Source organism: Podarcis vaucheri (genome assembly GCF_965113315.1).
Source record: "Podarcis vaucheri genome assembly, chromosome: 11".
Lineage (NCBI taxonomy): Eukaryota > Metazoa > Chordata > Lepidosauria > Squamata > Lacertidae > Podarcis > Podarcis vaucheri.
The window spans coordinates 44454198-44468276 of NC_138749.1; the positions used below are offsets into that span (position 1 = coordinate 44454198).

At 41.9% G+C, this 14079-nt stretch overlaps 1 protein-coding gene across 3 annotated transcripts in view; it reads right to left on the bottom strand.

Annotated features, from left to right (window-relative positions):
- Nucleotides 1–14079, bottom strand: part of MCC (MCC regulator of WNT signaling pathway) — a 206151-nt gene that overhangs the window by 156122 nt on the left and 35950 nt on the right. Inside the window, exons 1-2 of one of the 3 annotated variants that reach the window (XM_082191554.1) lie at nucleotides 12310–12337; nucleotides 8096–8307 (exon numbers count right to left, since the gene is read on the bottom strand). In XM_082191554.1, the coding sequence (XP_082047680.1) occupies nucleotides 8096–8307; nucleotides 12310–12322 (225 nt within the window). In that variant the 5' untranslated portion in view covers nucleotides 12323–12337. Of the gene's footprint in view, nucleotides 1–8095; nucleotides 8308–11928; nucleotides 12016–12309; nucleotides 12338–14079 lie in introns of those variants that run through there. The other 2 variants (XM_082191555.1, XM_082191553.1) reach the window with 2 other exon arrangements.

Below are 14079 nucleotides of genomic sequence, written 5' to 3' on the forward strand. Positions count from 1 at the left end.
TTTTCCAGATGCTTGGGGGGGATATTTAACACTGGTCTCAGCTCAATGCCAGTGGTGCAATACAGTATTCAATTCCTATTAAATTCCACTTTTTAAAACATGGTGTGCTCCCAAGATGTCAAGGCCAGCAGGAAGGCAGTCTCTAAACAGCTGCATTTTCAAAGAATGAAAAATTAAATTCAGTTTGCCTTTTTTTAAACACACACACACACCAACGACAACAACTGTGGTACAGAATGAAAGCACTCAGACTACAGAGAAAAAGATAATGTGTTGTTGTTTTTAAGTTCCTAAAAATGGCACTGCAAAGTAATCACCATCCAAACATCACATTATTGCCATAAACATACACCAAGGCTGGAGTAACGTTTTTCAGCAATCATCTCCACAACAGAGTAAAAACTACACACTTATTTTTCTAGTGCTTGAACATTCTCTAGGCATTGCATAACCTTTAAAAAGCAATACAGTCTACCTGCAGGCTCAGAATCTTATAGGCAGACTTAAGAATAAAAGGGAGGAGGAGGGAATAGGATGGCTGGCAAATTCAGGCACGAATGCTTAATATGGTTACATAAATGTTTGACCAGGTGAAATGGCCGTTGAAAGAGGCAACTTCTGAGAGTGGAAAAACCAAACGGTTGCTTGTCCTAGCCAAGTCAATTGCAGGGAACCATGCCTTCTCAACTCTCCCTCTTCTGTAGCCAGATTTCCAAACACGAAATAAATGGCAGCTTGGAATACCCACGTGTTAAGACATATTCTTGCTTGCCAATCTCACTCTTTTTGAAAATTTAAACCGTTAAAGGCATTTTGAATGCAGAGGCACAAACAATTGTGAACCAAGTCTTCAAATGCATTTCAGGCTTAGCATTCGATTTTTATGTAAATGATCCACGCTAACTCCAGTACGATGGACAATGCAAAGCCCAGACAAAATTAGATCCCGGCACAAGGACACACAGCCTGCTTACTAATTATTCCTTTATAAAAGCACTGTCTGTGGACTGTTCAATTTTTATTTTTTTCCCAGAGTAAAAGAATCCCAATTGGTCTTTCACAGGAAATCCAAGGGAAGCAAATTCAAATCAGATGTCAAGCAATCCTCTCCGCCCCCCCCGCCAGTGATGAAAAAGTCCATTAAGCAAGATTCCAGAAATAAGTCACATGCCATTTTAAAGGAAACACTGTATTAAATCATACACAAGAAGACACTGATGGACTGAACGGGCTGTATATTTTTGTATACATGAAATATGTTTGTATGGAAAACAAAAACAAATGCTTTTTGTACATGTAGATGAGTCACCAAGATATTCATGCTTCTCACAACTCACAAGTCATATGAAGTTTTGAAGGCACTTTTTAAGAAGGGGACTGTAACTAGAGATTTATAAGAGCAACAAGAGTAAGATGGGGGCAGGGAAGAACGACCCAGATATGCTCATAATTCACTTCTCCAAAGCAAAAGGCAACAGACTTCTGCACATTTCTTACCTATTTCTTATCAAGGAGAACACAAATCCCACCTTGAGTAATAGGTGACCTTCAATTTCCAGTAGACAGGAATAGCTACGCCAAAAGACACTGTGCAAATTGGTTTTAAATTTTGTTTTAAAACTGTGAGTGGGGGATTCCATTTTCATTATTTTGTGAGCTGACCAGTATTAAAGGATAGGATAAGAAATGTATTAAATTACATAAATATATAATCCTATGCATGTTTATTCAGGATAAAGTTGCACTGAGATCAGAAAGTCACAGCCTTAATAGCAGCAACAGGACGAGAAATCCCAGTCCAGCGGTCAGCAGCCAACACAGAGCTTAAAGCTTCCTGACAAGCGAGCTGCCACTCATCTCAGCTAAGGCCACAGCTCTATGTATGGGTGAAGCAAAATGCACAAGCAAAACTTCTCCTTCCATTCAATGTATAGAGGTTCCTGAACACACAAGGTCTAGAGCAATGCAACAGAGCAAAACAAATACCTTCATAGGAAGAGCCCTGAAGTATTTTAAAATGTTAATGGTGCAAATAAAGTTGAACTATATGTTCCAAAATATTGGCACTGCTAGATCCCATTTCCTCCCAACAGAGCAAATGTACTACAACTTATTACCGTATTTTTCGCTCTATAAGACGCACCAGACCACAAGACGCACCTAGTTTTTGAAGGAGGAAAACAAGAAAAAAAATATTCTGAATCTCAGAAGCCAGAACAACAAGAGGGATCGCTGTGCAGTGAAAGCAGCAATCCCTCTTGCTGTTCTGGCACCTGGGATAGCTGCACAGCCTGCATTCGCTCCATAAGACGCACACACATTTCCCCTTACTTTTTAGGACGGAAAAAGTGAGTCTTATAGAGCAAAAAATACGGTAAGTTATGGCTGCTTTCTGAAGAACATCCATAACGGAGTATGTTCCTTAGATCCATTTGTTTGCCCCTCTACTAATGGCTGACATCTGCTGGTGCCAGTTTTTAGTTTGGGAATTTAAACAAATAACGCCCCTTGGAAATAGGAGAGTGAAATAATTGATGACTAGAGAAATATGCTGAACATGAAATAAAATTCTGTATTTGTATGTTTTAAAAGATTATTAAAACCCAGAAATACCTACATTTGCTGGGCGTTTAACATACCAACTGTTACTTTGTGGTGATTTCAATTACTTATTTCAGGTACACACTATGTTTCTTGATTCTTTACACTAGAAAGAATTAATGAGGTAGCATAGGAAAAGGCTTAACTGTCTAAGAATGCCCCCTGCCAGCCACTCAGAGAAATACACTGAGTGAATGTTTACCTAAACAGAATGGGAAATGAAAATGAACTCTAATCAAACCAAGAAATAAAAGCACTGAAGGATTAAAAGTACATACCCTCCAACATTTCTGCAATGAAAAGAGGGACGTCCCATTCCATAATGATAATTTTACTATTTCTTCTTCTTCTTTTTCTTTGGCGATCACTCATAGCCGAGTAATAATAATAATAATAATAATAATAATAATAATAATAATAATAATAATAATTTATTATTTATACCCCACCCATCTGACTGGGCCTCCCCAGCCACTCTGGGCGGCTTCCATAGAAACCAAAAATACACTAAAATATCACACGTTAAAAACTTCCCTGAACTATAACGTGTTCTATAAACACGGTGTTAACAATGAGTCCGTAAGTGACTGTGGAGGCCAATTCTGGATCCACACTTCCTTCCACAGTGAGGACATTGGTTTCCAGGCAGGAGTTGATCACGGTGTGGATTTGCCAAGCATGGCTTCTTCTTAGCATGTTTCTCCCTTGCATCCTGATTTTGAGTGTCTTCAAAGCGCATGACACTAAAGGCTGTTCTCCAACTGCAGCGCTCACAGGCAAGTGTTTCCCAGTTGTCTGTGTTTATACTACATTTTTTTATATTTTCCTTGATACCCACTCCCATACACACATCTTAATGGGTTGCCCCAGCCACTCTGAGCAGCTTCCAACACATATAAAAACGTAACAAAACATTTAAAAAAATTAAAACTTCCCTATTCAGGATTGCCTTCAGACGGCTCGGGAGTTAGATAACTCCATAGCCTCCAACATCCTAAGGAAACAGGCACATCCTAAGGAAAAGCGGGACATTCTGGGATCAAATCAGAAACCAGGATGGCTTCTCAAAATCAGGAAAATAGGGACAGTTGGAAGGTCTGAAAGTAATTCAAAGGAGCAGAACGACTTATACAGTACCTATAAAAATAGTTTGACTGCAATCACGAAACACTTTATATTGCAATATTGTAATAATACACACTGCACAAGAAGCTTTTGATCTTTCCAATTTCCATCCTATTCAAGGAGATCAGGGAAGCACACATTAAATTGTTTCATGTAGTCTTGCAAAAATCTTGAAAGGTAGGCAATGGTATGAGATGTGACTGGTACAAAGTCAGCATTTATGACTAATCAGGGAGTCAAACTCAGGTCTGACTGATTCAGGCTTGCCAGATTTCACTCACACACAAACGCACACACATAGAGGTACACACTATGTGAAGGCAGGCAGGCTAGTAAAACATTGTGGGGCCTGGTAAGGTTTTTCTTGTTGCTAGTTACATATAAGCAATATCTGATCCACATCTACAGTGTTTGGTTTTCAGTTCAGGGCACTGCATATGCCTTAAATAGACAAATGGTAACCCATTATTTCAGTGTGAGGAGACCATTAATGTTCTTTTGGGCAGCCATCCAAAATCAATTTGCATTGCAGCTTGAAATAAATTTAACCCCCAGTGATAAGTCTTGATTTCTGTTTTTAGTGCGGATAAAAGCTACTTGTATAAGCTGAAGTAATCAATCACAATCCACGTTAGACTGGTTATAAATAGTAGGCACTCGAGTTTCAATGTGACAAAGAGAAAACACAGTTAACTGGAAAAGAGGCCCGCCTTGGCACCACTGAATACAGTGGTACCTTGGGTTAAGTATTTAATTCGTTCCGGAGGTCTGTTCTTAACCTGAAGCACCACTTTAGCTAATGGGGTCTCCTGCTGCCGCCGGAGAACGATTTCTGTTCTCACCCTGAAGCAAAGTTCTTAACCCGAGGTACTATTTCTGGGTTAGCGGGGTCTGTAACCTGAAGTTCTTGACCCGAGGTACCACTGTATAGGAATTTGCAGGCAAGATGAATTTCCATTTCTCAATAGTGTTGGGATGGCAGCAGTCTGAGAATAAAGATGAGAAGGGCACTCCTGGAAAAGCTAGCTTTGCTCAGGGGTTAACTACCATCTGCAAAAACATATTCCCAAATGATAGTGTAGGAAGAGAAAATATGGTTCTTGTAGGCGATTTCCAAACCTAATTTTGCTCATTTAGATCTTTAAGGTCCTTCAGTCCTTCACAGCTTTAGTGTCACCCAGATGCCACCTCTGGGTGACTCCTACCCCCAACCCCACTGGTGCTGCTGCATGGCTACTGTCTTTTTTATCATTATGTGAGAACCTTGTTTCAGGAGTTTTAATTCTGTTTTTATCCTGTTAATCCATTTTAGCCCTCTTTTAATTCTGAGTTCCATACTACGCTGTGGCATCATATTTCATTGTTATTTAGTTGCTGTATTTTAAAGCTTGTTTTACATCAAGAACCTTTCGTTTCAAAAGAGATGTGTAAACACCGGCAAACAAACAAAAATGTGACTCTCCAAATGTTGTTTGACTACAACTCCCATTAAATAAGACACTTGTGGCTTGGATGATAAAATTTAAGGAGATCTGGTCAGATCACTGAACCTCAGTAGCTATGCTAGCATGTGAAGGAGGATTGGAAACTAAAGTCTTGGGGGCCAATGAGGTGTAAATTCTGCCTGCTGATGCAGAAATCAAACTGGAAGGAAAGAGAGAGATACATGTGCCCCGCTCTCCAAGCTAATTCTGTATTAGAAGATGTCATGTGGCCAGTGGATACGTGGTTCTAGGAAAGAATGGCATAGTCAGGGTCCAAACTGCAAAAGTAGAAAAGGCTCCCCACTTCAGACCTTTTGCATCTCTAACTCCCAGCAGCACCTAGTTTTGTTTGTTTACATAAAGGGAAACTTCATTTCAAAGGCAGGTCCACACATGCTTCCTCTCACACATGCATCTCTCTCTCACACGTGTGTGTGTGTGTGTACACACACACACACCCCTACTCCCTTACAAAAATTCACATGAGTGAGCATCTGCATTCTCATGCACGTAAAGCACACACTTTAGCGTCCGTAAGAAGTCATACAGAAAAATGGGCACACAACCTCTGTCTCAATGGCAAGCACATTTATTTATTTGAAACATTTCTTATCCGCTCTTCGCTGCATATGCAATTCCATGGGCTCTTACCCTTTAAAACAAATTGAGATACATCCTACAAGTACTATGAACAAGGCAGATACTTACAAGCAGCCAACTAAAATAAACACCAGCAATAGCGCTATAGTCCATCAAAAGTCTGGACAAATTTGCACACAGGGCACTCTTCTTTCTCATTCATACAATCGGATGCAGCACACTTTCTTGTGGGACATTTTGCGGCTTGGCCCTCTGTTATGTGTACATATACACGGTATTGTTCACCTGGCCTCTCTTCATCCAGCAGATGTATGCCAACACTCTCTTGCTACAAGCATGTGTGCATGCACTCACAAACACACCCTCAGGCACCTTCTCACTCACATATGCACATACCCCTGCTAACTTTCTTTTCTCTCTCACCTTCAGGTGCATAATTCCATGTGCATTCTCTCTCTCTTACATCTGCACAAACTCTCTTGCTCAGTCACATGTTCTCAACGTTGAATACATATGGAATTAGACACTCTTTCTTTGCAGATTTTTACTCATGCAGGAGTCTTGTGTGCTCCTCCTCTCTCTTGTTGTCTGTGTGCACATCCTGACTCTTGCATGCACCCTCTTCCCTATATGCACACACTCCTGAATTCATACACGTTCGGCCACCCCTTCTCCTTCCCTCATATACTTGCCCTCTGTCCAGCACACATAAAAACTCTTCCAGATCCTCCTGCTCTATCACATTGCAAATTCCTTTTGAGAAAGTTACCAGTGGGCACAATCTAGCTAAGCCTCGTTTAGACAATGGAATGGGACCTGGTCATGATGAATGTACACTCCTGTACTAAAAGCTCCTTAAGTAAAATACAAACAAACAAAACAGTAAAATATCATCATCATCATCAATATGCCACCAATGAGACTGGGTTACCCCAGCCACTCTGGGCGGCCCCCAAGTAATGCAACTAACAAAAGATTAAACATGCATGAATCAATAGCAACCAAACAAACGAGAATGTTTAAAGTATTAAGACTTAAGGAAGACAGGGAAAAGATGGGTGCATCCTACAAAATTGTGAAAAAAGTGTGCTGTAAATAAACCAAACACAAATCCAAATGTTAGAGAGATTATAATATATATCAGACTAGCACAGAGGAGGTGAAGAGGAGTTGGTGTAAATCAGGAGTGGCTAACATGTTGTAGGATTCCCAGCTTCAGCTAGCATATCAAGTGGTCAGGAATGTTGGGTGGTGTAGCTCAGCAATGTCTTAAAGAAAATAGCTTAGCCATCCCTGGTGTACATGAAATCAACCCCCTAGGTACTACTATATTACCGTAATCTATCTCAAAAACCAAGTCTGTAGCCTAAAGCACACTACTTCCAAATTTCCACAATAAGGCACACCACACCAAGGGATATGACACTTTTCCCCAGTCCTCAGTAGCTAAACAGCAGGTAGGAAGCACAATGGGCATATAGGGTTGGCTTCCTCTCATGGAAGGATGTAGCACACCTGAAGTTGTGGCATTACCAACTCCCTCGCCAAGCCCTGGTCATCTAAAACCAGCTGTGGAAGTTCGGCTTCGCAACAAACCCTCATCAAAAAAGCAGGAGCTATCCTTTTGGCAATGCCTTCATAGTATTGCTTAACTCACTCTTTTCCATATACCATTACTTTCCAATCCATTGCCTGGCAAGGAACGCACATTCATTCTTTCATTTTTACAGTCTGTACAAACTGAGGAGCAAGATTCCAAAAGCTCGACCTGCTCAGCTGGTAACGACGACAACTCCTCTTAGGCTTTCCTTAAAGGGAATTGAGAATGTATACGAGTCTTCTCTGTAGTGAGAGTGTATCATGTTTGCACCCCAAGGAATTTTCAGAATGCAGTTTCAAGAAAACAAAAACAAAACCAATAAATAATAGACTGATTTTTCCCTCTGTACTATTCTGGGATAAAGACTTGCACACGGGCTAATTTAAATTTCTAAACGGATTTTACATGCTAGTTTTTTTAGTAGTCAAATTTGAATAAATCATAGAAGCACAACCAAATAAGTTATGGAAACAAGATGTTTTTGAATACCAATCCTCAACAACAAAGCAAGTGCTGGGGACTGATTATTTACAAAAATAAAAATTTAATGATGTTCTTTCAGATGAAAGCAGCCACCTGGTGTTTTCCTATGGACTATGATTTAAAGTATTAATTACTATCTGAGTTGGGGGGAGGGAAAAACACAAAAAATCAAGACTTTTCAGTGAACTAAAAGTGTACTCACAGTGTTGGCAAGTTCCAGGTAACTTCCTCCAACTGAATTATTAAAATTGGAAGCTTGTGTAAGAAGTCTCTGCATTGCAACTTGTTGATTCATGGCATTGCCTCCATAGTCCAAGAATTTCTGCAGAGTTGAACGACTGTGCAAGTCAGGGCTCTGAAGGTCTCTAGCTCCAGAATCATATTCCCAACTTTCTCTAGCTCCAGAGAGGGTACCTGGGGAAAAGGGGGGGAAGGCTAGTTTATTAGAAGGAAGTGAACAGTCCAATTCCACATCTTCTCCACTTGCGTGATCACAGTAGTTGAGATCTTGAGGCAACCTCCATGATAGCACCTTCCTTCCTTCCAATCTCTTCCCAAACCTCACATTTTCACTGGAGTTCTTGAGACAAGGCCCTGGTCCTCGGCCCCTACTGAAATTAAATACATCTATGTAATCTGAATGCATGGTCTTTCCCTGCTTAATTTCATTTCCACCAGCCAAACTCCTGGGCTGAATAGAATCATAGAATCATAGAGTTGGAAGAGACCACAAGGGCCATCGAGTCCAACCCCCTGCCAAGCAGGAAACACCATCAGAGCACTCCTGACATATGGTTGTCAAGCCTCTGCTTAAAGACTTCCAAAGTAGGAGACTCCACCACACTCCTTGGCAAAAAATTCCACTGTCAAACAGCTCTTACTGTCAGGAAGTTCTTCCTAATGTTTAGGTGGAATCTTCTTTCTTGTAGTTTGGATCCATTGCTCCGTGTCCACTTCTCTGGAGCAGCAGAAAACAACCTTTCTCCCTCCTCTATGTGACATCCTTTTATATATTTGAACATGGCTATCATATCACCCCTTAACCTCCTCTTCTCCAGGCTAAACATGCCCAGCTCCCTTAGCCGTTCCTCATAAGGCATCGTTTCCAGGCCTTTGACCATTTTGGTTGCCATTTTGGAATATGATAATTTAAGTTTCCTTTGCTCCCTTTTTTCAGGGGCCGGTCTTCTTGCTGCTAATTTGTAATGCCCCGTGCACATGATTGATAGTCTATTAATAATAATTCCACCCTTTGGTCACAAAGGGATTTCAGAACCAATGACTCTTGCAAGAAGACCAACGCTACACCATATGTATCTTCTACAGTGGTACCTTGGGTTACATAAGCTTCAGGTTACAGACTCCGTTAACCCAGAAATATTACCTTGGGAACTTTGCTTCAGGATGCGAAGAGAAATCATGCGCCGTTGGAGGTGATAAGTGTGAAGAAAGTCAATATGACAGGGGGTTGGGTGACATATGAGAAGTTAATGTGTAAAAGTGTAGGAAAATGGAAAATGAGATCATTTGAAGAAGTTAAGGACTATGTGAATGACTGGCTGCATTATTTTCAAATTAATGAGATGTTTAGAAAAGATTTAAATCAGAGGGGTTTTGCTGACAAAGAATCAAAATTTCAGACAGAAATATTGAATAATGATTATAAGAATTTAGCAAAAATGTATAAGTTATTACTGGAATGGTGTACGAAGGATGAGGAGGTAAAATCAGTTATGATCGACTGGGCCAAAGATACAGTGGTGCCCCGCAAGACGAACGCCTCGCAAGACGGAAAACCCGCTAGACGAAAGGGTTTTCCGTTTTGGAGGCGCTTCGCAAAACGAATTTCCCTATGGGCTTCCTTCGCAAGACGAAAGCCCATAGGGAAATCTCTGGGACAGCGGGGAAGCGCAGCGCGTCTTCCCCACTGTCCTCGGACCTCCTCCGAAGGCTGGCGGTGGGGTGGAGAGACCTCCTCCCGCCGCCAGGCTTCGGAAGGATGCTCCGAAGGCTGGCGGTGGGGAGAAAAGCCCTTCTCCCCGAGCCAGCCTTCGGAAGGCTCCACCGAAGGCTGGCGGTGGGGAGAAAAGCCCTTCTCCCCGATCCAACCTTTGGAAGGCTCCTCCGAAGGCTGGCAGTGGGGCGGAAAGCCCTTCTCCCCGCGCCAGCCTTCGGAAGGCTCCTCCGCAGGCTGGCGGTGGGGCGGAAAGCCCTTCTCCCCGCGCCAGCCTTCGGAAGGCTCCTCCGAAGGCTGGCGGTGGGGCGGAAAGCCCTTCTTCCCGCGCCAGCCTTCGGAAGGCTCCTCCGAAGGCTGGCGGTGGGGCGGAAAGCCCTTCTCCCCGCGCCAGCCTTCGGAAGGTTCCTCCGAAGGCTGGCGGTGGGGCGGAAAGCCCTTCTCCCCGCGCCAGCCTTCGGATGGCTGTCCTGAAGACTTGCGGTGGGAGGAGGGTTTTCCTTCCCACCGCCAACATTCAGAATGCTGTTCTGAATGTTGGCGGTGGGGAGGAAAAACCCTCCTCCCACCGCAAGCCCTGGGAACAGAGGAGAAGCGCTGCGCCCCTTCCCCTCTGTTCCCGTACCTGTCCTGAAGGCTTGCGGTGAGGAGAAAAGCCCTTCTCTGCACCGCCAGCCTGGCAAGCGGTTTCCATAGGAACGCATTAATTGATTTTCAATGCATTCCTATGGGAAACCGTGCTTCGCAAGACGAAAAACTCGCAAGAAGAAAAAACTTGCGGAACGAATTAATTTCGTCTTGCGAGGCACCACTGTATAGGGCATAATATTCAAATGGAGGATTGGGAAAGGCTTTGGAAAGATGGTTTAAGATTCACTGCATGCACAGTTATAAAAGAAAATGTTATGAAAATGATGTAGCGATGGTATGTAACACCTGTGAAGTTAGCAAAAATGTATAAGATAAGTAACAAATGTTGGAAATGTAAAGAAAATGAAGGTACCTTTTTCATATGTGGTGGGAATGTAAGAAGGTAAAATGCTTTTGGGAAATGATTTATAATGAATTGAAGAAAATGTTGAAATATACATTTGTTAAGAAACCAGAAGCATTTTTACTAGACATTACAGGTAATGAGATAAATACGAAAGAAAAGAAGTTATTTTTATATGCAGTGACAGCAGCAAGAATATTGATGGCCCAGAAATGGAAACAGGAGGAATTACCTACGATAGAAGAATGGAGAACTAAAATGATGGATTATACAGAACTGGACAGAATGACAGGAAGGATCCAGAATCGACGAGATCAAAGATTTACTGAAGATTGGGAAAATTTTATCCAATATATGCAAAAACTGAGTGATAACAAAATTATGTTTGTAAGCTTTAAGGAAGCTCTGTGAGGGGAAAGGGTTAAAAGGGCAGAAATGTGTAAAAAGTAACAATAGGAAGGAATGGCAGACAAATTGAGGGAAGTAAAAAAAAAGAAGTAAGATGTAATTAAGATGTATGGAATGTATAAATTTGTTTTTGTATTTGAAAACTAATAAAAATATAATATATAAAAAAAGAGAGAACAGAAATCATGCTCCAGTGCCGCCGCAGCAGCAGGAGGCCCCATTAGCAAAAGCAGTGCTTCAGGTTAAGAACAGTTTCAGGTTAAGAACGGACCTCCGGAACGAATTAAGTACTTAACCTGAGGTACCACTGTACTCTTCTTCAGTCTTTGTGAAACAGATACAGTTACACTTCAGAACAGACCCCTTTGCATGTTTTTAGTGACCTGCACCAATCACCAGAGCAGGGTTTTGTTTTGGTTTTTTGCCTGCCTGCTCACTTCAGTCTTCTCTCCTTTGTGTGGTCTGACTACAGACCCAAGATGTACTTGAGCAGCCTTATAATGACCCAGTTCATTCCATGCTGGTAGTGTGCATGGAAACAAACTTCTATACCAGCATCCCCCTTTGTTAACTCAGGTCCAGCAGAAGGTCAACAGGGAAGCAAATCACACCCCAAATAAATTACATCGAAATTCCACAAATTTTGATTGAGTGCACTTCCGGATAAGTGATCTCAAACCTCTCTCCATGTGAATCTACAAGGACCCTGAGATCATCTTCTGAGGCCCTTCTTCAGGTGCCTCCTCCATGAGAGGTCTGGAGAGTGGCAACACAAGAACAGGGCTTTTCTTCTCCCCCCAGGGAGGTTCAACTGGCACCTTCATTATATACCTTTAGGCACCAGGCGAAAACCAGGCCATTGACTGATTGACATCTGCTGCCCTTTTCAAATGTGTTGTGAAAGGGGAGATTATCGAGTTGTCTTTGTTTTTGTTATGTATTTTATGTTTTTCATATTGTGATTTTATGTTGAGAATCTCCCTGAGATCAACGGGTATAGGTTGGTATACAAATTTAAAATAATAAATAAGAATAAGAATACTATATTTAACAAGGATACCTCTTGTCACCATTCAACACTTCCTCATATTCAGTTCAGAGATTTGATTACTGGGCCTCAAAACAACTACCCTGTTACCTTAATACTTCTACGGCTAATAAAAGAGAACATATTCTCAGACTGGGGGGAAATGTTCTGCTGAGACAGTGACCTTATTAGATTAAAATGTAAGGATAAGTAGGCCGTAAGCTCTTGAAGTAGCAGCAGAGAAACTGTTTTATTGAACAATTATGTGCACATATTAATAAAGCTTTACTGAGTACACATTCAACATTCTGAGCTCCCAAGCAGAAACAATCGCCACCATCACTACTATACTGTAACAGCATAATCAGCTCAGAAAAGTATGAAACACCCCAGAAAAGCTAAAACTAACCACAGAAATTACGACAGTATATTGAAGTGTTGGTCGCAATTCATATCAAACTAGTAAAATACCTCCCAGTATGTTCCATAGCGAAGAAGGGAATTCTTAATAATCCCATGTAGGGTAAAGTAACCTGTTTCTCCACACCCTCAAGAGAATATTGCCCATCCTCATTTTTAACTTTTTCATGGTGTTCCCCAGTGGATAGCTCGGTTGGTTAGAGAGAGTGGTGCTGATAACGCCAAGATTGCAGGATCAATCCCCATATGGGACAGCTGCATATTCCTGCATTGCAGGAGACTGGGCTAGAAGATGAACCTCAAGGTCCCTTCAAACTCTACAATTTTATTATCTTAATTTTATTTCCTGGTTATCTGCCAGCACCCTTCACTCCAACGCCACAACTTCCACCTACCCTAAACGTCAGCCTCCCTCACAGCAGCTTCCTTCCCGACACAAGTAACAGCTGGATTGAGATGGGGAGACAAAGCTGTGAAAGCATGAGTTCCCAGTCCTAACTCTACCCAGAAATGTGATTTTATTTTATTTTTAAAAAATCACATAACACCAAAGTGTGTATTTAACACAACATGCAAGTTATGATAAACCTCCTTTACATGCAAGCTAAGAAACTTCCTTTACAATAAACCACTAAGAAAAAATGAGCTTATAACCCTTGAGGGGCGGAGCTTCAAAAAACAAAATACTGTATAGCTTTACCTTCCATTTTACAGGGTAGGTTGAAATACGAACTTGAATATCTTAAAAACCTAACATAGCCATACCATCTCTTAGTAACCTTAAGCTTACCCATGATGATAAATTTTGCTGGGATATTTATAGGAGTGTGTTTGACTGATCTAGCTGAACAGTTTTATGTTTGTTTACACAGTCATGTCTGCATCACATTTTCAGTTAAATTGATCCAATTTGTTCAAAATGATTAAGTGTGAAAGGAAACCAAACAGTGAAGTGCCAAACGATTAGTAGCAATTGTGCACCTTTAAAAAAAAATTTTTTAAATTAGCATTTTGGTTCACACCGTATCAATGAAGTCTATTTTCAGTCTTCCTAAGACTCATTTAGGGACGCGGGTGGCGCTGTGGGTTAAAGCCTCAGCGCCTAGGGCTTGCCGATCGAAAGGTCGGCGGTTCGAATCCCCGCGGCGGGGTGCGCTCCCGCTGCTCGGTCCCAGCGCCTGCCAACCTAGCAGTTCGAAAGCACCCCCGGGGGCAAGTAGATAAATAGGTACCGCTTACCAGCGGGAAGGTAAACGGCGTTCCGTGTGCGGCTCTGGCTCGCCAGAGCAGCGTTGTCACGCTGGCCACGTGACCCGGAAGTGTCTCCGGACAGCGCTGGCCCCCGGCCAATAGATGTGAGATGGGCGCACAAACTCCAGAGTC